Genomic DNA, 26,099 nt, shown 5'->3' with positions numbered 1-26,099 from the left:
TATGAGGAGAGGAGGCGGCGAGCATCCAATCCCACTACTTGCTAAGGAGTGGCCAGCATTTGATAGCAGTGGGGACAGAAGAGTCGGTTTTCTGTAACGATGGGATCCTGGTAACGTTGTCCACATGCCAGGGCAGGCCCCACCCCTCAGACCAATGGGGTAAGGCTCTGGACTCCATGAGGTAGGGGGGAGGACTCAAAGCTGGAGGGAAATGAAGGGAGGATGGTTATGGGAGGAACTTGGGAAGGGTGGGTCACACGACCAAATACATCATATGAAGTCTAAAGAATTATGAAAAATATTGGTTTTTAAAGGACATAATAGCCACTTACTAGAACGGTAGCCATGAAAAGAGCCCATGATACTACTATGTAAAAACAGAGGCACTGGCCCTTGTAACTCTCATGCAGTGGTGACGCGAGTGGGGACAATACAAGTACTTTGCACAATGAACTGGTAGCTTCTTAGTAGAGGACTAAGACAACTGAGGAAACATCTGTGAAGGGAAGATTCATTGATACCCATGTTGACAACGGTGGGAAATGTGTGTTTAAACATGCAGACACCTAGGCACGTGGCACATTTTACATATGTGTAATTTATTTTGGTCAAGAAAACCTCAGCGGAGTTAATCGAAAACACAAGGTTCTGTTACAATAACAACACTTGTCAAAGGGGTAGTGGGCAGAAGAGAGATCCATGAAAAGCTAGAGGAGCCAGGGAGGGCAAGTGTTTAGCAGCGGGAAGTGATACCCAGGGGAAATCTGAAAACAGATCGTTCTAGTGACAGAGTGGATAAAGGTTTGAGGAGGTAAAGTTCTAAGGCAAGATGAACTGTGCCTTGGGTGCCTCTCACACAGGGCACGGCAGGAGTCCGCAAAAGCTCTTTGGCTGGGAGTTTGAAGTGGTTCTCTGTCTAGCATGGTAAGGAGGGCATCTCTCGTGGGCCCAGAACTCTCGGGACGCAAACCCAGGGCCCACATACAGCAGAGGCCTCCTGCTCACGCAGACCCCTTGTGCATTCCCTTCCAAGGTGCTTCGCTTGGCGGCGATGGACTCATGCATGGCAAGGGCTGGGCAACTCACCCCGGCCTGAGGCTGTCGCACAAGGCTCACATCCACGGCTGCCTTCTTCCGTTTCATTTACTTGGGTTCCTGTCTGTAAAATAACACTGTTTCAAAACGTCCTCCAAATTTATATAGCATGTAATAGAAATGTGCAGAAGGGTGGTTTGAAACTTAAATGTGTAAGTAGAAATGTGCAGAATTCTAGATAAAACTGATCATGTCAAATGGTCCTCTGGTCAGCATCTCCAGTTTATTAATTAATTTTGAGACAAGGTTTCATTGTGTAGCCCTAGCTGGCCTAGAACTTGCTAGGAGACCACATTGGCCTCGAACTCATAACAATCTGCCCGCCTCTGGGATTAAAAGTGTGTGCCACCTACACCTATCCCTTATGTCTCTGGTTTCTTAATTTCTTTTTGAAAACATACTCTTTTACAAGTCTTTTTACGTTACTTCTGCAATGTATTTCGATTGACATATCATATAGTGTTTGACAAAATATCGTAATGTCTTGATACTTTTTACTTATGACTAAGACTGACATAACAGTTGCTTGCAGTTATTTTTTAATTAAAAATATTTAGTATTGTATGTAAGAGTGAAGTGCCAAGCTGTGGTCTCTCCTGACCCCTTTGCATGCGTCCCGGGATCTAACACAGTCCCCTGGCTTCTGGCAAACCTCTCACTTACCGAGCCACCTCACCAGCCCCGGAGAGTTACTTTAAAAAGAAAAAATGTCAACTTAAATACTCTTTTTATTTTGGCTTTTGGAGCCAGAGTTTCTCTGTGTAGCCCTGGCTGTCCTAGAATTAGCTTTGTAAACCAGGCTGGCCTTAAACTCACAAAAATCCTCCTGCCTCTGCCTCAGGAGAGCTGGGACTGAAGAAGTTTACCACTATGTCCAGCTGACTTAAGTATTTATTACAAGTTAGGAGTTAGTATAAATAACCGAAACCTGACAGTGTATAGGGAAAGTTATTTCTAGTCATCTGGGTAACGGGCGAAAGGCAGGCTCTGGCGACCCTCTGTCAGATGCTTTCCTTTGCTGCCACTGGGGTCTCAGTTCCTGTCCTGTTGTCATTGTTAGATTGAAACGGTGATGTCAGAGGAGAGGGCAAGCCTGCCTACCTTTACCTAGCCTATCAGCTGTGCCCACAGAGTTTTTGACTCTTGGCTATCCTTGGCTTGTGGGTCTCTGGGCATCAGGGTTGGGAATTGAAGTTCTGACAGAATGGGTTTTGTGGTGGGGCTACCAACTTTGGGTCCCATTTGAGTTTCCTCATCCTCTTTCCTGCCTTCCTCTCTGCCCCAGGGGGCGGCGGCCCCTGCAGAACCATGCCTACAGCCGAGCTGCACACTTGGCCTCGCTGTTTAGCTTGTTCTCCCGAACCCTAGTGGTTCTCAGCACCCGTTTATCACTAATTCCCGTACGGTGGGCTGGGATACTATCGTGGAAGCCCACAGGGTCACCAGACATGGAAACCGGAAACCTTCAATGCCTTGCCTGACTTTGGGCCTTTACGAGCCTTGTTCATCTGACTTTGGGGAAGACTCTTCAACCCCTCATATCCACTCCCCCACTTCCTGCTCATGGCCTACTAATTTTGTGGGTGAACGAAGGAGCCCGGGACACGGACACGCCTAACACGGGTGAGACCTGCTATGCATTCACTGTCTTCCCTGTCTTGCCTCAGCATCGGACGCTGGTGTCCATCGCTTTAGGGAGCCGTGACTGCCTGGCACACGAGGACACTGTCCTTTGTCATTCTTCCAGACGAATCCCTTGTTTTCTCATAACAAAACAGTGCTGTTTCCAAAACCTTTCTTGCCACCACTGTATTTGTAAGACAGATGCTACTCGTGTGAGGACTCGTAGGCCAGACTCCCCACCCGATACCCACGCACGGTGCCAGGCTTGGCTTGGGCAGTACCGGGGACGGGCAGTGGAGGCTGCAGGTTCACATCCTCGCTGCAGGGCTAGGGTGATGCTGGTGGCAGCAGTGGCAGCTCTAGAGTCTCCCGGTGAGACGTCACTCGGCCTGTGGCCCAGGCTCCCTGGGCTCTGCTTCACTCCTACAACCAATCAAACTCCGTTCTCATTACTCATTTACAGTACCTTGTTCTTTTCTTTAGCGTCTCTCTTTGTCAGCCTTTAAAAAAATAAAATCTTTTCAGGCAAATGTCAAGTATACAAAACACAGTGTCCTGCTCTATAAATCTCTACAGCTGTAATTTACTTCACAGGTCCATGCTATCTAATTTAAAGTATGATTGTTCCCTGTAAAGTGGATCCAACTATAAACAGAAGTTAAATGTAATGGACAAAGAGTAATAGTACTTGTAGTAGTTAATTCTAATTATCAACTTGACCCAACCAAGAACCTGAGAAGAGAATCTCAATGAGGGATTTCTAGATCAGGTTGGCCTGAGATCATGTTCATAGCATATAGTCTTGATTATGCATTAAATGATGTGGGAAGACTCAGCCCATTGTGGGTGGCACTATTCCCTATGCAGTCCTGAACAACTCACTCACACTCTCTCTCTCTCTCTCTCTCTCTCTCTCTCTCTCTCTCTCTCTCTCTCTCTCTCTCTCCCTCCCTCTCTCTCTCTCTCTCTCCCTCCCTCTCTCTCTCTCTCTCTCTCTCTCTCTCTCTGTGTGTGTCTGTGCCTGCCTCTCTGTGTGCATACAAGCTCAGATGTCAGTTTACTATTAGCCTGATATAATATATCAAGATTTTAAACACTTTGTCACACAAACATTTCAGTTGCACCCAGTTTCTCCGATACTGGCTTATATCCATCCTCATGCAAAGATCTTCTAAAAAAAAAAACTTCATTCATGCTCTTAAATTTCACATCCTTAACTGGTTGCTACCCATTTTAATATTGATTTCCTGAGGGAAAAATCTCCAAGGACTGGTCTACCCTGCGCACTGTTGGGTTTCACTGATGGCCACTGAGGTGCCTGCATCACCATCCGCTCGCTGGTGGCGCTGGCAGGGGGCTCCTTGTTTGGAACACGGATGACTCCTCTCCACTTTATTTCAGAGAAAGTAATCCCTGTTAGCATTCCTTCACAGGAAACGAAGAGGTCACTGTTTTTACCTTCTTTCAACCGGATCCATTTTAGTGAGAAGGTGGCCATCCTTCAGCGGCAGCAGACCAGCAGCTTCTGGAGGGGACTCCTCAAATACTGGTGTGACCACAGGCTCCGGGGGGCCCCATGCTTCCTTCTCACTGGACTTCTCTTCCTTTATCCACGAGTCAGGAACACTCCTTTGAAAAATTCACAAATAGCAACGTTGTCTGGTACATCCGGCTAAAGGTTAAACAGCTGTCTGGTCACCTTTCGGCTCGTCTCCATCTGCATCTACTACTAGGTGTAAACTACTGTAAGTACCAGGCAAGGAAGGGGAGGTCAGGTTCATTCCTAAACTAGGCAGATATAAGACTGAGTTTGCGGATCAAGAGTTGAGTCTGAGCATGTGCAGAATATCTGTAAAAGATGAGATCCAACAAAACAAAACAGCTCATCGGGCAAAAATTGGGGGAAACTGGTTATGAGGACACTCATAGGAGATATGGTTGAGCAGGCAAGACTACTTGTTTCTTTTGCATAGGACCAAAGCTTGATTCCCAAGCACCCACACGGCGGCTCACAAGCATCTGTAACTCCAGCTCCCTCTTCTGGTTCCCATGGGCATGGCACACACATGGCAGCCATACATACATGCAGGGAGAACATGCATGCACATAAGACAAAATATATTTAATTTTAAGTGTTTGTAATATCATTACTAATATATTATGTGTATGAGACATGCACATGCATGTGTGTGTGTGTGTGTGTGTGTGTGTGTGTGTGTGTGCATACCATGAGTGTGTGGAGGTCACAGGAGCAAATTCATGGCATTGGGTTCCACTCTCCACCTTTGTGGGCTTCAGGATTGAACCTTGGTCATCAGGCCTGCCTGGGAAACACCTTAATCCATTAAGCCAGCTCCATGGCCTTTGATGTCAATAAAATGCAAATAAACTTTGGATTTTATTCAACCCGGTTTGCCATAATTGAAACCACCATAAGTACCAGCCAAAGAATAATGATTCATGCCTACCATGTTGGATTTCCCTGAGGAAAGGGGTTAATACAGAGAATAGGTACTACTAAATGCCAGAACAATTCAAAACTCACATACCTGTAAATTTAGATGATAAGAACTGACCAAAGTAAAGCATTTAAAAAATATTACTAGTCAAATGTTTAAACCAGTATGTATATTAAATGTGTGAACATTTTACATATCCATATAGCATGTATGGGTACTTATGCTAGAACCGTGAGATAGTGTTTACAGTCTTTCAGGGCTGTAACATGCAGGAAAATGTGGGGAAAACCTACTGGGACTACATATTTTTGTGTTCACATTACATATTGACTATTTACCTATTGTATGTAATATGTAATAAATGCCCTTAATGTCTTCTCAGTGTTTTCATGTTTTCCTGTCCCAGAGGAACCCAGCTCTAGAAATGAAGACTTCAGCTTCAAAGAATGACAACAAAGCAAACGTCGTTACACTCTACTCAATTACCCACAATTACCACAATTACTCAGTCAGGTCCTTAAACAAGAGTGTACCAGGGGGACCATCACTTTACGTAATCAACTCTTATTCTTTTTAAAGAAAGTATTTATCAGTTTGCTTGGATTAACAGATATCAACTTACTTATGCCCTTCTGATAACCATGCAGACATTTGAGTAGTCGTAGCAGAAGTCTATCGTTTATTATCCCACATTAGGATCAGTGTTGGGAGCAGGACGACTGACTATGTCTACAGCCTTACTTGGGAAGCTCATCTTTCTCTTCAGCAGGAAATAGCTCCCCAGTCTTTCCACCGTTCCTTTCGAAAACCAACTGGTTGTCATTAAACCCAGCGACCGTAAGACACAGGTTCTCTGGTTCCTCTGATTCCACACTCGGCTGCTTCTTGGTTATTTCTTCAACCTTTGATGAAAGTTTGAGGTAAGGGTGAATGTTACTGTTCAAGAGAACTGTTATGTCACTGTTTTCGTCACTTGCCGCCTATTTCTACAACGTGATTTAGTGTGATTTGGGCAGGGCTGGGCAGGGGACACGGGGGTGAAGAGCGGTTACTGCTCTTGTAGGGGTCTTAGGCTCACAAAGTTTATAGCTGTAGGCTCAGGGGATCCAACACTCTCTTCTGTCCCACGAGGGCACCTCACACACGTCACACACACACACACACACACACACACACACACACACACACACACAGGCAAAATATTCATAAAGTAAAAAATACATTTTAAAAAAAATTTGCTTTAATTTTGCTTTGTTTAATTTTACTACTGAGTATTTTTTATAGTTACCATGACACACACACACACACACACACACACACACACACACACACACACACACACCTCGTTCTGCAGGCCCTGCTCGTTCTCACTCTGCGCTGGCAACAGAACCAGATCCGCATGCTCTAACAGCCTCTCAGCCACTTCTCTCACACCCTGTCCTCTTTAGCCTGGTGGAGTCAAAGTTCCAGAAACTTGTAATTGACCAATTAGATTTACTTGTTGAATTCTCAACCCACAATTCACCCACACAATAAATTCACTGCCAATTGAAAAAGATACAAATCGCCCACCTAGACAAGTTAAAATCGATCTGGTTCACCTAAATCTGAACCATCCCCCTCTGGAGACTCCATCTTGATCTCCCTTTCTCCTCTCTCCTTCCTAGACTTTTCCCCGCCTACCCTTCCTTCTCATCCAATGATAGGCTACGCCTTATCCTGGACCCGCCTTGCCGCACAATGATGTCCTCCTACAAGCGAGCACACTAGGCACTGCCTGGTCTCAGCTTTACTCTGTCTGTTTTCCCTTCGCCCCTCTACACTTATGTTTTCAATATTTCTCTAGACTTTCGTGAATCTGGATCAAGTATGTTTTTTGGCAGATGATGAACTCTTGTATGGTATAAAATCGTATGCTCTGAAACCAGCTTTATACCTTCCAGAGATCTGAACGGAAAACGCCAAGTTTGCACACTTCAGAGCACAGTGGCTATTCTGATTTGAATGGAAGTTTTTGTCGAACTTAGAGACATTTTCATTTCTTCTCACTTACTGCTTTATTCCCATTGAGTAATTTTCCCTTAAGTCAATGAAAGCACATCTACCAAAAGCTGGCGATCAATACCTTATTCCTCTGTTTATTTTTTTAAAAATGTGTCAAATGAGCACGTGATGTGGGGTAAATTGATTTTCTAGGCCATATGCTACTGGAAAGAAAGACTGGAGCTGCTTAGTGAGACATCATTCTGAAAATATTTTTCTGAACTTTTACTATTTAGACAGTAGAAACCAGCTCTATCTAGACGCAGCTTTATCCTGGGTAATCCCACTAGAGAGGGAGGCTTTTGGTTGTTTGAGACAGGGTCTGTCTATGTAGTCCTGGCTGCCCTGGAAGTGGAAATATAGATCAGGCTAGCCTCTAACTTGAGATCTGCCCACCTCTGCCTCCCATGTGTAAGCCCTGAATTACCTATATCATTGTATCAATGTCTTTAGTTGCAGAAATACTGTGATTAAAAATTGTTATTACATGTATTAATTGGTTGCATGTGTGTCTGTGCTGGCACCCAAGCACAGCAGAGGGAGGCCTCTGAGCCCCTGGAGCTGCAGTTACAGACATGCGGGAGCTGGGGATCAAACCTGCGTCCTCTAAGAGAGCAGCCAACACTCCTAACCGCTGAGCCAGCTCTACAGCCCCTGTACAACGTTATGTATAACTCCGGTCATCTGATTCATTTCTTTGAAGTATAAAAGCCACGGCCTTTTTGGTTTACTGTCTTGGGCTCTGTCTGATACCTAATTTCCAGTTCCCATTTAGCACCAATGTCAAGCACGGTACTTCCTTACATTTCATTGCTAACACTTCCGGGGGCTTTACGGTCTCATCTTGTGAATCACGAGAATCCCCTTATTTGTGTGCAAAGTGTGTTTAGTGTTTGATTTCATTATGTAGCAATGCACACACAAGGGTGGCTGCTAAGCTCATGCTCAGACCAAGAGCGGGAAGGAGAAGGAAGACATTTTCTTTTTTCAAGTTTGAGAAATGTCCACGTCACCTCAGACAGGCAAACCAGACACACCTTCACCTCGCATCAGGCAGAGTCTTTGTTAAGTTACAGGGAATTACCTTGAACTGAGTTCTTCTACAGTTACCCGGAAGTGGTTCCTCCACAGGACCGATGTTCTCCAACGCATCCCCAGCCGAGTGCTGCAGCTCAGAGCTGCTTTTTGGCTCCCCGTTACTCCCTACCGTGTCTCGGGTGAGAGACTCTCTCCCATGAGCTTTCACTGAAGGGACTTCGGGATGTCCGGGTGCACATTCTCTGTCAAGTTTCTTGTCTATTTCGAGGTCTTCAGACATTCTCTTCAGATGCAAAGGTGGGGTGTGAATTTGCTTGCTGTCCTTCTCAGACAGGGGACAGGTCGGTGTGCTTGGATCCACAGGTGTGTTCTGTGTTTGGGGACACGTCTTGGAGAGGGCTGGATCCTTTGGGGGTCACAGGATATACATGAGAAAAATGATAAGAAATAAATATATATTTGACATTTAAATTTCTTAATATATGTTTAGATGTCAGAATCACTGGGTAGTAAATTTAAAAAAAAAAAAGATAATTTACCTCAGCAACATGAGAAGAAAAACATGAGCTGGCAAAGTTATGTTAGTCACTGTTGTTTGCACAAAACACTTATGTGTTAAATGAATTATTAATCAACCCACTGTGTGTTAATTTACCAACGATGAAATTGTTCGTTTTTAATATTACAAATTTGTCCTTATATAAAAATATTTGGCCTGTCGGGCCTCACAGTAAGCCATGCCAGTGAGCTCCAGTCCACTGTCTGATGAGTAACTGGAGAGAGCGAAATCATCAGACCCAAACCCCAACCCTCACACTGCCAGAGCCAAGGCGCTAACAGCAATCACACAAAAACCCATCGCTAAGTTTCAATTGAAACTGCATAGCAATGTACTGTGACATCTATATGGGCTTTGAGCGTTAAGTCTGAATAGACTCTAGCAGCCACAGAAGACAGTAGTTAACAGCATCGGCCATTTTCTAAATATCTAAGCTTGTACCCATAGACAGAAGCCACTCAGCCCTAACCAGAGGAGCCTCCCCTCAGCACAAACAGTGTTGAAGGCAGAGACTCAAGGTTTCCCAAGATGCCGAGGATAAGTGACCGTTGAATGCTCAGCCTTAAACAAGGCATTCATACCACCACCAGCCCTGTTAGGTCTCAGGGAACATGGAGGATGAAGGGTTGGAAAGTGTGAGACAGAAGGATCGGGTGAAGGGCTATAAAATGCCATCCTAGACTCAACACACCCCATGCGATCATTAATGGCCACCTGCATTGAATTCACTCAAGACTGACCTGTCAATCACAGAAAGGGGAGGGGCACAGGGACCCTACAGTGACTGCTAACTATTGGCTATGGGTAGCTCCTGAGAGAAGGGAAATCGTTGTCGTCAGTGGTGGACCCACAGCCGAGCCCCACACCTACATGTGCTATGAAAGCCTGGTTACACAGACACTGATGGTAAAAACAAAACATAATGAAAGACCTGGCTGTGAGCGAGGTTGTGGGAATGGTGTGGATGGGTGGTATGGAGATGCGTGAGAGGGGTCAGTATGCACTGTGACTGCTAAGGCTGAGGTAACTGTTTCCTGTCTAGCCTGCCATTTCGTGTATGACTACAGAAACTTTTTTGTATGCTGTTACTAGCGTGTTCTGTGCTCTGGTGTTCTTGGAAACCAATCACAAGAGAAATCAGTAGAACTGCTCTGTACACTTAGACACAGTAAGCCTGGATCCAATCAACCACCCAGCAGCACTTTCCGCACCTGTGTATGAGCTTTCGTGGCTTTTGCTTTTATGAGCTGCCCCTGGGATACCCCAACGTAAGAGAGACACCGGCACCAGTATAAGAAACTATTTGGAGTAAGACTTCCGTTTTGAGTAGGGGCGGAGTAAAGTTTAAGTTCCCAAGACCTTGCTTGGAACTGACATCTGCTTGTCAAAAAGAGACATGCGTGTGGGTAACTGACATCCTGGTTGGCAAGTTAAGACATGAATGTTAGGCACGGCAAGCCCCTGCCCCAGTTGAATACCCCAGTCAACGGGAGCAGGATAAGTGAACCAGGAAGACATGTTTCTAAGGAAGTCCCCATCCCTACATCCCGATAGGTAGAATAACTTGAACGTTTGTGCATCTTAGTCTTAAAAGCCCTAGAGAATCTTTTTTTTTGGTTCTTTTTTTCGGAGCTGGGGACCGAACCCAGGGCCTTGTGCTTCCTAGGCAAGTGCTCTACCACTGAGCTAAATCCCCAACCCCAGCCCTATAGAATCTTAACTCAATGTTGCGGCCAGCCCCTAAGTCCGGTTTGCAGTTCTGACGGATCAGTCTTGGGATGTGGCATTCAATAAACTATCCCTGTTTGACTGAGATCAGTGTCTGAGTGGTTTGTGTGGTGATTCCCAGACCCCAACAGTGTGTGAAATTGTCTAAGAGCAGGTTTAATTAAAAATATTCCACCAGTCATGGTGGCACATGCCTTTAATCCCGGCACTCAAGGTGGGCGGTCTCTGAGAGCTCTTTTAGTCTGGTCCACAGAGTGAGTTACAAGACAGCCAGGGCTACACAGAAAAAGGTTGTCTCAAAACACCAAACCAAACCAAACCAAGCCAAACCAAATCAACCAACCAACAAACGAAAGCTTTATTAGCACACATCAAGTCATGACATTGACTCTGAACATAGACGGTGACTGCAAAGTCACTTACAGATCACACACTTAGCCACAGCTATGGTGTCTCAGGAGCTGTGAGCTTATTTTTATCTCCTGCAATACAGAAGCTGCAGACAACTCGACACCCAAGAGACAGCATTACTCCTTTGAATTCCCTGCTGGTCACTGCAGATGCGATACAACAATTTTAAGCCACAGGAAATGACTCTCCAACAGTGGCCATCACTGTGAGACACACGCAAGTTCAGCTACGCGGGGCTATGGCTCAGGCCTCCCCTCATCCTGCAAGGAAGTTAGATACTCGGAAGCAGGAAAAATACTCAGAACAATGTCTGCTCTCAAGCAATGAACTGACTGACTATAGCTTCGAAGAACACAGTTTGATTACGCGTCAAATAGGATATGAAGTTGGTGCTGAAAAGCCAATTGTCCAAGTGCTGTTTGGAGAGAAAACATGACCGAGAGGGGATCCAACGTACCGACAGCTGGGGACTTTCACTGCTGTCAAGATCCTTCTGCTCTGGCTGTGAGGTCCCCTCAGAGTCTGTTTCCGCTGAAACACATACAGTTCTCTTAAAAAACAAACCCACTCACTTAGAGGTTATAAAGAACAGCACTTAAAAGTAAATGAGAAGAATAAAACGCTAAAGGGATAAGGGTTATTTTCAATTTCCAAATTAAAAATGTAAATCAAGGTTAATATGTAGGTAGCTTATTCATTAAAAAATACTGTTTTTAAGCTAGCTGCTCTACACACACAAAGGGAGAGAGACACACACAGACACACGTGTACACGCACATAGACACACACACAGACACACACACAGACACAGGTGTACATGCACATAGACACACAGACACACGTGTACACACACAGACACACACACAGATACACACACACAGACACACGTGTACATGCACATAGACACACACACAGACACATGTGTACACACACATACACACACACACACACACACACACACACACACACACACACACACACTCTTTGTGTTATTGGGCTGACCTGACGACAGTCACTCGAACAGTGGGGAAAGTGGTTTATGGACACCCTGACGTTGGAATGGTTCTACAAATCCACACTTGACCCTGTCGACAAGATCCCCAGATGCAAAATGCTAAGACAGGAAAGAGGGAGACACATACAACCACACCACTTTTTTGGACCCATAATACTACATTTTACACATCCATTGTTATTAACCACCAAGTCCAAAATTAATAAGATATGTTTATACATTTATGTGTAATACCCTCTTCCTCACGTCAGAAGCATTTTTGTTCACTTTGTAACAAATTCCCTTCTTTGCTGCAGCCCAGGTCCTCAGTGGTGACGGCTCCACAGATAAACTGATGTCCTTCCCATGGGCTCCCTAATATTTTATAAGCAAGTCTACAAGTTGTTTGCTAACATTCAGTTTCGGAGGAGATTGCTCAGTTTGTACAATGCCTGACAAGCAAGCACAAGGACCTGAGTTCAAATCCCGACACCCACTTAAAAGCGGAGTCTGGCTGCTCAAATCTGTGACTATAGCACAGTGGGTGGGGAAGACACAGTCCCTGGAGGAGCCTGCTGGTCAGCCAGGGAAGGTAACTGGTGATGAACTCCAGGTTCAGTGGGGGATGAGGTCTCCAGAGATAAAGTAGGGGTGAGGTAGATAAAGAGGGGGGCAGCAAGATGTCAGTGGTCAAGGCACCTCCTGCAGGTGATCCTGGGACTCACATGATACAGGCAAAGAACTAACTCAATGTAAGTCCTCTGACCTCCACATATGTGTCATGGCACATTCCTGTGCACCCAGCACATTCACATACGTGTGCATACAAGATATGTAGCTCGTTAGAGACCAAAAGAAGACGACGTGGGGAATGAGGTGTGGCCTCCACACACATGTGCACAATATGGTCACCACACACATGTGTGCACACATGCATTTGTTTTACTTCCTGCTCCTTGGAGTCTTTTTCTTTTTTAATTTCTGAGACAGGGTTTCTCTGTGCAGCCCTGGCTGTCTTAGCATTTACTATGTGGGCCAGGCTGGCCTCGAACTCACAGAGATCAGCATGCCTCTGCCTCCTGAGTGCCTGGCTTATTTGGTGGATTCATACAAGGGGCAGGCGCTGAGCTCTCGTGGATGAACACAGGCCTAAGAGCAGCAGACACATGCTTGTCTAAAGACAAGGGTCTAGGTGGGCAGTGCAGCTGGTCAGAGATCCCAGGCAGCAGGGCAGAGCAAGAAGGGCTAGACAGAGGCAGGAGGAAGCCTTATTTTAAAGCCCTTACATGTGTTTACCACTGGTGTGAAACTCATGTTCTAGAGTGCCCGGTGGCCATTTTCACAGAGCAAATCATAGCAAATCTGTTGAGAGGTTAAGGTGAGGGACCAGTGGAGAGAGGACAGGAGGTAAACATCGGATGACAACTGCGTGCGCTGAGCGGTGCCGTTAGACTGGGTCTCCGAGAAGAACCCCACATCCGCTGGCCAGCCTGTGCCAGCTGACTCCAGAGGCCTTGTCTCACACAACAGTCTAAGGAAGAGTTTCTCCTCTCTGTTTTGGACGCCGGCCTCCAGTTGCTCCTTATCAGACAATTCACATTACAATTGCCAAAGCTGTTATGGACTCTGTGATAAGATTTCGAAAGGTCTGTGGTTTGTTGTTGTTTTTTTTCCCTGATTTCTCCATTGCCCATTCCAACTTTCTCTTCTTTAAAACCTTTTAAGTAATGGGAAATAATACTTTCTACAACACCAAACTGTATACCCAGGTGGCTGACCAGTCACATTTAAATTTATTTATGATTAAAAATGTAACACAGCTGTGTGTGTGTGTGACCTGGCACTGTAGGTCTCTGGGGGCATCTGACCGGTGAGGAAGAGAGGGCGACAGAACTTGAGTCTACTTGAAACCGGAAGCCGTCCACGTTTCCCCCACATTTCTAACCCCTGTCTCTGACTTTGTGAAGAATCATTCCAACTTCCTGCCCTTTCCTGGACAGAGTAGCCTCTCTCCCTTCATCCATGCTGCCCTATTGGCCTTTCCTTTCTTCCTCCTCTCCCCTCTCCCATTTCCAAGTCCTAACTTTCCTCGGGCCTCAGGATATCTTGACGTGAAACTCAGGAGCATTCAGAGGGGCTCTCCTCTTGTCCCGGAATGGCAGACACTCGGGCCCCGCTTTTCCTGTCCCTTCCTTCCGGTGCATTTACTTGGTTCATTCTTTGGCTGTGGGTCACATGTCTACCACTCCGTTGGTGACCGCTAGTCCCAGCGACTTTCAGGATGCTCGCCCTTACCTGCTGCCTGGACTGTTTCTAGATAATGTTCTTGTTGATCTGTGGCATCAGATATAATCCCCTCGCACTTCTTTAGCAGATTCTCAGAGACACTCTGCAAAAATCAATACCCATAATTAGTCTTCAAACATTTCCCAAGCATGTCATGAGACGGCATCCGAGGTCTCCCTATTAATCATTTCTTTATTTTTTCACTTTGTCATTTAAAAATCTTGGAAACAAAAATGTCACACACTAAATTAAACAGATCTGAAGACTCTAAAAGTTAATAACTTCTTAATGAAATTCCTATTTCCAAAGCCATTGTTCTGAAATTAAGTAAACATTAAGTTCTTGACCATCTCTATGGAGGATCTTTTGCATAATTTCTAGATCAAGCCAATATCTTTTCTTCATATGGTGACCAATCTTTGTATACAGATTGTAGGGCCCACGGTCATCATACATCAACCAAAACTGGACGGCATGCCAATGTCAACAAGGAACTACACTTCGGGATGTCTGCCTTTGATTTGTATTTGCACTGAGATTAAATGCATACATAAAACACTTTAAATAAAATTTTGTATATTGCTGGTACTATAGAAGAGGGCAGAAAATCTTCTCTGTCTTTGAGACAGCATCTGTGTCACTCAGACTGACTTCCAACACAACGTATAGGGTTGGTACCATCATCACGTGCACACCCGCCTTGTCCCTACCGAATGCTGGGGTTACAAGCCTCTGCAGCCACACCCAGAAAATACCCGAAATGCTTCTCGTGACCCTGCTTTGGTTGTAAAGCTCCATGTTTGCCATGATCATATTTTGGCGAACATAGGCGTGGGATGGTGGGGCCTTCACTTTGGTAAACAGGAGTTTCATTGGTCTGGATGTACAGTGGGAAATCACTGATGGGAGATGGTTGGACTAAAATGTGAAAGTGGTAAGGAAAACACCGAGAGGGGCTGGAGGGATGGCTCTACACTCTAGAACACTGGCTGCTCTCCCAAAGGACCCAGGTTCAATTCCCAGCATTCATGTGGTGACTCACAACCTTCTCTACCTGACAGACATGCATTGCAGGTAAAATACACAATTAGAATAAAGATAAATCTAAAAAAAGGACCACTATACAAATATTAGATCTGCCACGGGGTTATTTCTTCATTACATAAAGACCACACAGCATTTCAAGTCTGGAGAAGGAGGAATGTTAAGAGCAGTCACTTACTAAATGTCTACAAAATGCCAGGCGCTGAACTCACACCCTTCCTTCCTAGCATCTCAAATGACATACCCGGGGTGGTTTAAGAAGCGGATGTCATGGCATTAAGTTTCTTTGCTTAGGAAATAGAGTGGTCTACGTGGCTAAACGGTCTCATGCATACGTAATTCGATTTGATTAGTGAAACATTTTCACTAACGGACAAAAGGCATGCAGCTCATGTCAGCAAAGGAGCGACTACCTCGTTTTCAAGGTGGACTTTCTCCCAGGCCAGGATCTCTTCCTCCAATATCCGGAACTCGCTGTCCGAGAGCCTGTTCTGCAGTTCTTCAGCCCCGAACGCCCTTGCGGTCCGGCCACCAGGGGGCGCATCACTGGCGAGTCCCAAGGTGCATGCAGGGGCTTCGCAATTGCCTTTGCAGGGCAGTGGCTTCGGGGACAAGTCCTGTGTGCCTTGACTTTTCCCGTACATGTCGCTTACATGAAGGATAGAATCACCCCAACTTTTTATTTCGCTCACGTGACTCCTTTCTTTGGCGTTTGAAAGCCTGCTGGCATCACTGGACTTGTGCATGTGTCCGATATCTAACTGCCCGTCCGTGCGTTTTGGTTTCATACACTTTTGCAACTGGCCCTTGAACTCTTGGCCTTCTTGCTTTTCACCCACACGCACTTCTGGGCATTTACCTCTTACCTTTCTGCTTTCGGCATTTTTAGAAGATTTCTCCTTTCTTTTATGAAAAGATTCTTCCAATTCAGACGTGTTATTTTCACAGTCTAATTTATTTTTCATTAAGGAAAACTTAGTAAGTGAATGGCCACTGGACTCCACGATCCGAGAGGATGAGGATGAGGGAGATGGAAAGGCATTTCCAAGGCCACCTTCCTTCTGTCTGGGAAAGGACCGCAGTGCTGCAGAGACCAACCCTGCAGTCACATCTCTGTCGCCACAGTCAAGCATATTGTAGGCCAGGTTAGTGGGGACTGACTTCAGGTGAGCTTTTCCTGAGACATCAGGTGGTTGCTCTTCCTTGTGGTAAACATTGGCTTTCACACCTTCATAGAGCTCACCACCCTTCTGGGTTGGCTTGTTTATGACACGTTGTGCAGTTTGTTTGCCCTCCAGTTTCTCTCCTTCCCTCAACTTTCTCCCAGGCATTTGACCGTTAGCAGATTTTGAAAGTCCAGATGTATCTTCCTCATCAGAAGTCGTGTCCATCTCTGTCTCCTGAGGTCTTTCCTGGAGCTGTGAAGGTGGAAGGCTCAGTTTCTTGGCTTGATGCTGGGATGCTCTGGATGCCAGGGGATGTTTCTCTAACCCATCTTTGTCCTTAAGAAATCATAGGGCATGAACAAACAAACAAAGATTTAATGTGTTCCATATGGCTTTTCATAATATATGTTTAGTTACACAAGAATCATGCAAGCAAAATTAACAAATAAAACTAGTTTGGGCTGGTGAGATGCCTCTGGAGTAAACAAAGGGACTTGACACCAAATCTCAACACTCTGGGTCCAATCCCCGGGGTCCACATGGTGGAAAGAGATGAGCAACTCCCCCAAGTTGGTCTCTGATCTTATCTTCATGGGGTGCTGAGAGATGGACACGCTTCCACACATACCATGAATAAATGTAAAACGAAATCTCTCATCTGTCTTAGTCCTCTCAGAAGAGTCCACGACCCAGAAGACTTAACACTCTCACTTATTTAGACTGACCCTCACGTGTGTTAGATAATACAAGAACATAAACTTCACAATTCTTTAAATACTGATGTTTATTGACATTTAGTCTCTGATAATTAGTAATTGAATAGTAGATGAACTAAGATTGTTTACTTCCATAATGGTGGCACCATGTGTGTAAAACCAAGAAGATTCTAACGTTATGTTTGAATAGCCTGCAACTGTGACGGTTTTCTAAGTCTTCCCGGCTGACATACAGCTTCACCAAGTATAACAAGCTTTACTAAGAACACAGGCACAGGAACCCTCATTTATCCAGGATCTGAAACATGCAGATCCTTCTCGGTTGAGAAGAAAATTACTTTGGAGGTGGTCGTAGAGATCACAGGAGTCCTGATGACTCTGAGAGTCATGGCTGTGCACAGCTGAGTGGCACAGGATGTGTGCTAGGTTTTGGGTTAGGTCCTCTGTCTACAAATACTGTTGGTGTTAAGTCAACATTGGTGTTTGATTGTTCCACTTCTGGGGATATTATAAAAAGTAAGTAGTCATTTTCCAGAGGTAATTTTGGATACAGTACTTACAGATCTATCCATATGATTCTTTGGTAACAGGTAACTCATTTTAGAAAAACACCTACACTGTGATTTTGTTAATTGAACATGTATCCATCACAGGCATATAATTATCAGCAAAAGGTCAATTAAAAGGATTCAATGAAAAATGTACATTTTTAAAGGAATGTAGAAACTTACATTTAATTTTCTTATTTAATGTATAAATAAAGATTTCTTACTGGGTGTATCTTGTGAGTCATTGGGAAGGGTCTTGTTTGGCAAACCCAAGGACCTGAGTCTGATTCTCCCAACACAGAAAGAAAAGGAGGAAGATGAGGAAAGGAACAGATAAAAAGGCAAAAGCAGAGAATACAAACCTGTGTCTATAACCAAACCTTTAATGAAAGATTCAAATAAAATAATTTTGTATCTTTCTGGATTATAGATTTAGGCATTTCATTATTTATTTTTTAATTAAAAATCTTATACAATATATTTTGATCATGTTTTCCCCTCCTCCAACTCCTCCTAGACGTTACCTACCCATCCAACTTTATATTCTCTTTTTTAAAAAAACAAAAACTAAACCCCAAAAAGCTCCCAAAAATAAAATAAAACAAAACAAAACAAACAAACAATAACAACAACAACAAAAACAGAAACATACAAAGGACCAATAAGGCAAAAGATGCCAAATCAAAGAAAAACTCCACAAAATACCACTGAGTTCACCTTGTATTGGCCAACCAGCTCCTGGGCCTGGGGCCTGCCCTGGAGTGTTGTTGGCATACCCAGTGACACTCCATTGAAGAAAACTAATTTTTCTTTTGCAATTGATTATCAACTGCAAATAGCTTCTCATTCCCCCTTTCAGTACTAGGACCCTGTCTGGCTTGAACCTGTGCAGTCCCTGTGCTTCTGCCTCAGTCTCCTTGAGTTCATTCTGCACTATTCCTCTGTATATGGAAGACAGTTTCCTTGGAGTCATCCATCAATGCTTCTTGAGCCTTGATATTTACTTGATTCTTGGGTCCATTTGCTTGAAAGACCTTTTTCTATCTTTTTACCCTGCATTGTTATCTATCCTTGTTGGTGAGGTGTGTTTCTTGGATGCAGCAGAAAGGGAATCCTATTTTCTAATTTAATCTGTTAGTTTGTGTCCATTTGGGGGTGGCATTGAGACCATTAATATCAAAAGTTATTAATGGACATTATTTACTAATTCCTGTTTTTTTATTGTGTGAGTTTCCCCCTCCCTTTTGATTTACTGGCTTAGAATTATTTATTCCTTTTGCTTTCTTGGGTGTGAGTAACCTCTTCAGACTGTTGTTTTCCTTCTAGTGCTTCCTATAAAACTGGATTCGTAGAAACTGTTGTGGGTTTTATTGTAGAATGTTTTTCTTTCTCTATCAATTGTGATAGTTTTGCTGGGTATAGTATTCTGGGCTGGCATTTGTAGTCTCTTTAAGTCTGTACAGCACTCATTCAGGCTCTTCTGGCTTTCAAAGTTTCCACTGAGAAGTCAGGTGCTATTCTAATGAGCCTGTCTGTATGTGGCTTTCTTTAGTGTGCCTGTCTGTATGTTACTGGCTTCTGGAGGAGGCATATTGTCTTTATCATGTTGTGTTTTTGTTGTGGGATCTAAGCATCTGGGGTTGTGATTTTTGAGGTGTTTCTTGGTGCAGACGCCTGGTCTCATTTTTGTTGGTTGGATGTTTGGTTCACTGGTTGCTGTTGTGTGGGATCTCTGGTGGAGAGCGTCATGCTCTGTGTTGGTGGGTGATATAAAGGCATGGAGATGAGCAAGAGGACAGGCTGAGAGGAGCAGAACGAGTTAGGGGGACCCTGGATCTATACCAAGAGAGTTAGGTCTATACCAAGAGGTGGAGTCCCCAGGGAATGGAAATAGGATTGAAGGAGGATTTCTGCTATAGCAGATCTATGATTATTAAGTTTGGAGAGAAGATAATGAAAGAGTTAGAAGGAGTCTGGGTCTGCCAATTTGTGTATTTTAAAATACCAATATGATTTTAGAAATGTAAAACCTTATTTTAGAATCATCCTGATTTATCTAATTCTGTATCCTGACTTTTTCCATAGCATAGCATGTAAAATGTTGTGGAAAAGCCAATAAAATCACAAATCTATTACTATTCAAATATCAGACTTATAAAGATTTATAAGCCCTCAAACACTTTTCAGATACTGTTCAGATTTTGGAAGTTTGGACCCGGTTACTGACATGCACTGAGGAGTTACTTAGCAGCCATGACACCCACAGCTGCTAAATCTCTACATATGGACTCTTCTGGGAGGAATATCCTCCTGAGGTTTCCTCAGTTTCAAAGTTGAAAATGTTCTGTTGACATTTAACTGTCAGTGCTGGGGCGGGGGTGACCATGTGGTAGAGCACTTGGACCTAGGTTCAAACAGCACAATTAAAAGGGGGAAAAGCAGTAAATAATAATATCAGTCAAACTTCCTGAGAGTGCTCCCAAGTGAGTAGGTTAGAAGGGATACTTGAAGATGCTGACTGGTGTTGTCCAGTTGCTCATCTTGCTTTCCTTCTTTGATGACAAGAACTGGCTCTTAGAACACAGCACGACTGTCACGTTGCTCACTGGACATGGCCACATGTGTTGCTATAACATGGTGACATAATTAGACGACAAATTCACACTGCACACACGACATTACAGCATCTGTCTTCGAAGCATCCCAGATGAAGAGTCTTTCCTAGTGCTGAGAGTGAGGCTCAGTAGCTGGACTCCTACCACACGTATGGCACTCGGTTTGATAACCAACACCTCCATGGTAGGATGCATGAATACAGCTGACTCCTTCATCACTGCTGCAAATAATACTTATAAGGATACAAATGATTTTCTAAAAGTACCGTAGTAAGGGCTGGAGAGATGGCTCGCCAGTTAAGAGCACTGGTTGTTCTTCTAGGGGTAGCTTCTCAGCACCCGTACCAGGTGGTTCACACAACCCACACACAACTGCTTAACTCCAGCTCCAGAGGATCCACTTCTCTCACCTCCATGGGCAAGAGCACACAGATGCGTGGGCACACGCACACATACACACACACTCACATGCACACACACATTCACACACACACTCTCTCACACACACACACACTCGCTCGAGCACACACACACACACATTCACTCATACACACATTCACTCACACACTCGCTCACACACACACTCACACACACAAACACACACACACACTCACAAACACATACACACTTGTAGATACATACACACATGCACACACACACACTCACACACACTCATGTGCACACACACTCACACACAAACACACACACTCATGTGCACACACACAAACACACACACTATGCACACGCACATGCACACACAAAACACAAACATACACACAATAATGACAAATATTTGTACCTCTATGTTAATAAATAAATCATTAAATGAGTAAACATTTACATATTTCTGCTAGCTAGTTAGAACTATGAAACACCAGGAAAATCCCTTGTTACTATTAAGTGACTATATTAAAAATTTAAATTTATGTTATGTGTATAAATATTTTACTCCCATGCATGCCTGAGCACCATATACATACCTGATACCTGTAGAAGTCAGAAAAGGCATCTGATGCCCTGGAACTGGGGTTACAGATGGTTGCGAGCCACCATGTGGTGCTAGGAACCAAATCTGTATTCTCTGCAAAAGCAGAGTGTGCTCTTGACCACTGAGCAAACCCTGCAGCCTGTGACTAGATTTTTTTGTAGTCATGAGTTTAATAAAAGTTGTATTGGTATCATTTAAAAAACGACACAAAGGTATATTTGTTAATTTTACTTTATCATGAGGAAAGTTTGCTGAATTTAAGATTCACATTATTTTGTTTTTCTCTTATCACTTCTTCACTCAAGCCTTGCTGTCCAAGAATACTGTCCCTTTGTGAGGGACCCAAGAACAAACCTACTGACTAATTCTAACTGTGTAGAATGTTTTCTCTGATCAGCATTCAGTACAAAGGGATAATAAGTAGATTATTTTTGAATTAAGAACAAATGCTAAAAACAATCCATACTCAGAACAAGAAGATCAACTTCTCAAAGAATTTTACCTTTGTATCCAACTTAAGTTCATCCTTTCTTGTTGTGGGCTCAGGGTCACTAATATCACGGTTGGTGGAGAACCTTGAGAACAAAAATGTATAAAAATGGGTGAGTTCTGTTCTTTAAAAACCCTCTCAATTCATATGGAATTATGTTGAGCACACTGAGACTGAGCTATATAGAAAATCTACTTTTTTATATTGAGTTTCAATAAATTCATTTAACACTGTAAATATTTTGTTTATTTTTCTCAAAGTGAACCTGGCAATGCTTTTGTACTGGTTTTATGGAGACCATTTATAATTCTAAATGTTTATAAAATATAATACTCTTTTTAGTCCATTTAAAGCTAAACACATACAAAAGCATTTCTCTTTAATAAATGCACAGGTTAAAAACAATCCATTTATGGTTTTAATAATACCTGAGAATGCTATACTAATAGCATTATAATGAACTAACCATGAGTATATTATTACAATGAAAGTCAAAGGTGGTTTGTATGAGATGTAAAAGATAGAAATGACATAGTTAGGAATTTGAGAAGTGTTACTGAGTGCAGGAGACTATATCAAACTTAATAATAAATATGTCCTAAACTCCTGTATCATCATGATCATGTTGCTATAGACTCCAAATATTCTAAAATCATCAGTGTTACCAAAAGCACATCTGAGCATCTAAAACCTCCCTCTTCTCTGTAACTCCATTCTTAGAAACCACCATGGATCTGCTGTTTAATTCCACTCTCATCTTTGATGGATTTCAAAGTTTCACATACTTCACTGATAAACAAACAATAAGTAAAAACCACAGGTCTTTGGCGTAAGGAACACGAGGTTGGGTTTCATTCCTGCCGCTCAGGGAGTTCCTAAAGTCCCGTTCCTGTGTGGACTTTCAATAGGGTCCACACAAGCAAAGGAATGAAGGTAAAACCATGCAGGAAGACAACAGCAACAACAACTGTGTCCACTGATGACGAGAATGGATTAGAAAGTGAATTTTAAGGAAGTATAACGGTAGTAGTTCAAGGGGGAAATGAATAGGGAGTCAGTAACTCCGGCAATGATGGTAATAATAATTTGGATAGCTTTTGGACATACTCAAATACCGTTAGTTTAACAATGTATACATATAGACATGGTTTACTTCCAGAGAAACAATTCCTCCACAGAAGTTGCATGATTTTGTTCTGATAGCCACAGGCTTGAGATCTACTCTGAAACTTTCCCTGACAGAAGCAGGCCTTGGTTATGACTGCAGTTGTAAGGTTTTTAAGAGCATGGTTACAGTGCTACCAAGATTGTTGGGAACACTGTACAAGAGCTCACACATGGCTGGACTTCGTGAACTGATGCTATTGGTTGGTTATCTCTTATACAGAAGAGCAGGGAAAGGCACTGAGAAAGTGTGCAGTCTAACGCCCTGGATCAGCTTCCGGGCAACTGTGGGATTATGAGTCCCCTCAGGGAAAGCCACCTAGCTGAGGAAAATGGGTTATGACAGACAGCTTGCACACTCTGCACACAAGTTGTGATGACCACGAAACAGCTGGTGTCAAGTACATCATGAGAGCCAGAGAACACTACCGAATACCAGTGTTCTTTTTTCTCTAATTAAATTCATCTCTAAAATCCTACCTTAGCATTGAATAGGACTCAGCACTTTCAGCCGCTTCTAAAGGTAAAGGAAAAATATGTTAATCAGCCACATGAAATAATAGGAAAGAAAGCTGGAGGTGGTGGCGCACTCGGGAGGCAGAGGCGGGTGGGTCTCTGTGAATTCCGAGGCCAGCCTGGTCTACAGAGTGAGTTCTGGGACAGCCAAGGCTACACAGAGAAACCCTGTTTTGAAAAACAGGTATATATACATACATGCATATAATATTATATATACAAAACATATTAAAATGATGATTGTTTGGTGGTATGGATAAATTTGGACCCTTGCATCAAGAGGATTCCAATGATGGGCAATCCACTCTTCAAAAACTCATACTTTCACTAGTTCGTGTATTTCAAATCAAAAGAGAAAGGAACTTGTCAAAGTTTAATACCTAAATATAAACTACCATGCTCAATAGCCAGACTGTAACTGAACACCATCAGACTGGCAGAAAATGACCTCATTAGCAGATTCAGTATGAGAGGCTGTTGGTGTCAAACAAAAACAGGCAATGTGACTCTTCAGGGCTAATGGCAGGAGAAGCAGAGCTTAGAGCGTGCACTTACTTTTTACTTTAAGCTATTTTTCACTTTTAAGTGTGTAAGTATTTGCTCACATGCGAGCCTGTATACCGCCTGTAGGTCTGGTTCTTACAGAGGCCAGAAGAGGGCACTGGGTGCCCTGGGACTTGAATTACAGATGATCTTTGAACCATCACCTGAATGATGAGAATTGAACCCAGGTCCCCTGGAAGAGTGGTCATGACTGAGCCACCTCTCCTCTCTGTGAACTTGTTTTGTTAGGGACACAGCACAGCTTCTGGGGAGTTTGAGGAAACTGCTTAGCATTGGATAAATCCTGCCAGAAGCAGCATCAGTGAACAGCCGTGGTCCTTTGAAGCTTTGCAAAACCTAATGGGCGGAGGAGGACTGTGCTGGCTACACTTATGTCCACTGGACACCCACACTGGAGTTATCTGAAAGGAGGAAAACGCCTCTATGAGATCCAGCTGTAAGGCATTTTCTCTTTAGTGACTGATGGGGGACAGTCAAGCCCGTTGGGGGTGGATCCATCCCTGGAATAGTGGTCCTGGGTCCTGTAAGCTGAGGAAACCGTGTGAAGCAAGCCAGTGAGCAGCATCCCTCTGTGACCCCTGCTTCAGCTCTTGCCCCTAGGTTCCTGTCCTTGTGAGTTCCCTCAATGATGCACACAGATGTGGAAGGGTAAGCTGAATAAGCCATTTCCTCCCCAACTTGCCTATTGGACATGGTATCTCATGGCAGCAATTGAAACCCTCGCTGAGACAAGGAGCAAGGATCTTTTTCAGTTTCCAGATTTCAGCAGAAGAAGAGAGACATCAGAAACTTGCTCTTACTAGGAAGAGCTAATGACAACTCTCAGTTCTAGCTATGTTCTCTATCTTGTACTTTGTCTCCCATGGAGCTATTCTCCCATTCAAGATAAGCTTCAAATGCGGGAAGAGAAAGTTGCTATCTGATATATGACAACTATGGAAATGAAATCGTGATCTCATTTAAGCTTCAGAATGGGCCAGGAGGGGGCTCTGTATAAAGAAAACATTCTTTAAATCATCTTAAGGATGAAAAATAAGTATTAGAACTCTCTCAGGTATTTCTCAGGACAATCTACTATACTCATAGAAAAGTAAGGTAATAGATGTAGCTGTGTGTGTGTACGTGTCTCTGTGTGTACCTGTGTGTATATGTGTGTGAATGTGTGTGTGTGTGTGCGCGCACGTGCGTGTGCGCATGCGTGCGTGCATGTGCACACACCATAAATATGGCTTCCCTTGAGTGTTGGCAACTGTGGCAGTTTGAATAATAATGCCCCCTACAAGCTCATATGTTTGAATACTTGTTCCCCAGTTGGTGGAACTGTATGGGAAGGATTAGGAGGTGTGGCCTTGGGGGAGATGTGTCACTTGGGGCAGGATTTGAGGTTTCAAAATCCCATGCCATTCCTAGTTAGTTCTTTCTGCCTCATGCTTGTGAATAAAGGTGTAAGCTCTCAGCTGACGTTCCAGTACCACGTCTCCCTGACTGTTCCCAGGTTCTCTGCTGTGATGGTCAGAGACTCCAACTCTCTGAAGCTGTAAACCCCAAATAATTTTTTCTTCTCTAAGTTGCCTTGGCCGTTTTGTCCCGTCACATCAATAAAAACTAAGAAGTGTTAGGCCCAAGGCCCATCAGTAGGAAATAAAACAAATATGTTAAAATGTAAAGATTTCCTAAAGAATCTTCGCTAGGTTATAAACTTAGACTGTGTTCATGTTTGTCCCTTGTATTCTTTCAGGTGTAACAGAGTTAACAGAGTGTCTCTTTTTCAGACTTGTCCTAATGAGTGTCAGTTATCAACTTGATACAACCTAGACACTCATAAAGGAGTCTCAATTGAGGAATTGCCTACATCACATTGGCCTGTGGCCATGTATGACAGAAACTGTCTTGATTGATGATTGACGTGGGAGGACCCAGCCCACCGTGGGTGGCTTCATCCCTAGGAAAGTGGGCCTGGGCTGTATAAGAATACTAGCCAAGCATGAGCCAGTGAGTGAGCCAGTGACCATTGTGCCTCCACCGTTTCTACTTGAGTTCCTGCTATGACTT

At 43.7% G+C, this 26,099-nt stretch overlaps 1 protein-coding gene across 1 annotated transcript in view; it reads right to left on the bottom strand.

Moving 5' to 3' along the window:
* LOC116912780 (ankyrin repeat domain-containing protein 26-like) overlaps nucleotides 1-26,099 on the bottom strand; it is a 104,002-nt gene that overhangs the window by 32,341 nt on the left and 45,562 nt on the right. The window contains exons 14-23 of the mRNA XM_032916942.1: nucleotides 23,448-23,484; nucleotides 21,816-21,888; nucleotides 15,694-16,782; nucleotides 14,246-14,339; nucleotides 11,414-11,487; nucleotides 8,305-8,664; nucleotides 5,919-6,079; nucleotides 4,177-4,347; nucleotides 3,185-3,218; nucleotides 1,087-1,159 (exon numbers count right to left, since the gene is read on the bottom strand). Coding sequence (XP_032772833.1) covers nucleotides 1,087-1,159; nucleotides 3,185-3,218; nucleotides 4,177-4,347; nucleotides 5,919-6,079; nucleotides 8,305-8,664; nucleotides 11,414-11,487; nucleotides 14,246-14,339; nucleotides 15,694-16,782; nucleotides 21,816-21,888; nucleotides 23,448-23,484 — 2,166 coding nt within the window. The remainder of the gene's footprint in view (nucleotides 1-1,086; nucleotides 1,160-3,184; nucleotides 3,219-4,176; nucleotides 4,348-5,918; nucleotides 6,080-8,304; nucleotides 8,665-11,413; nucleotides 11,488-14,245; nucleotides 14,340-15,693; nucleotides 16,783-21,815; nucleotides 21,889-23,447; nucleotides 23,485-26,099) is intronic.

This window comes from Rattus rattus, chromosome 11 (assembly GCF_011064425.1).
Source record: "Rattus rattus isolate New Zealand chromosome 11, Rrattus_CSIRO_v1, whole genome shotgun sequence".
NCBI classification, from domain to species: domain Eukaryota; kingdom Metazoa; phylum Chordata; class Mammalia; order Rodentia; family Muridae; genus Rattus; species Rattus rattus.
The sequence above is the reverse complement of the archived record's forward strand: the minus strand, read 5'-3'. Positions and strand labels throughout refer to the sequence as shown.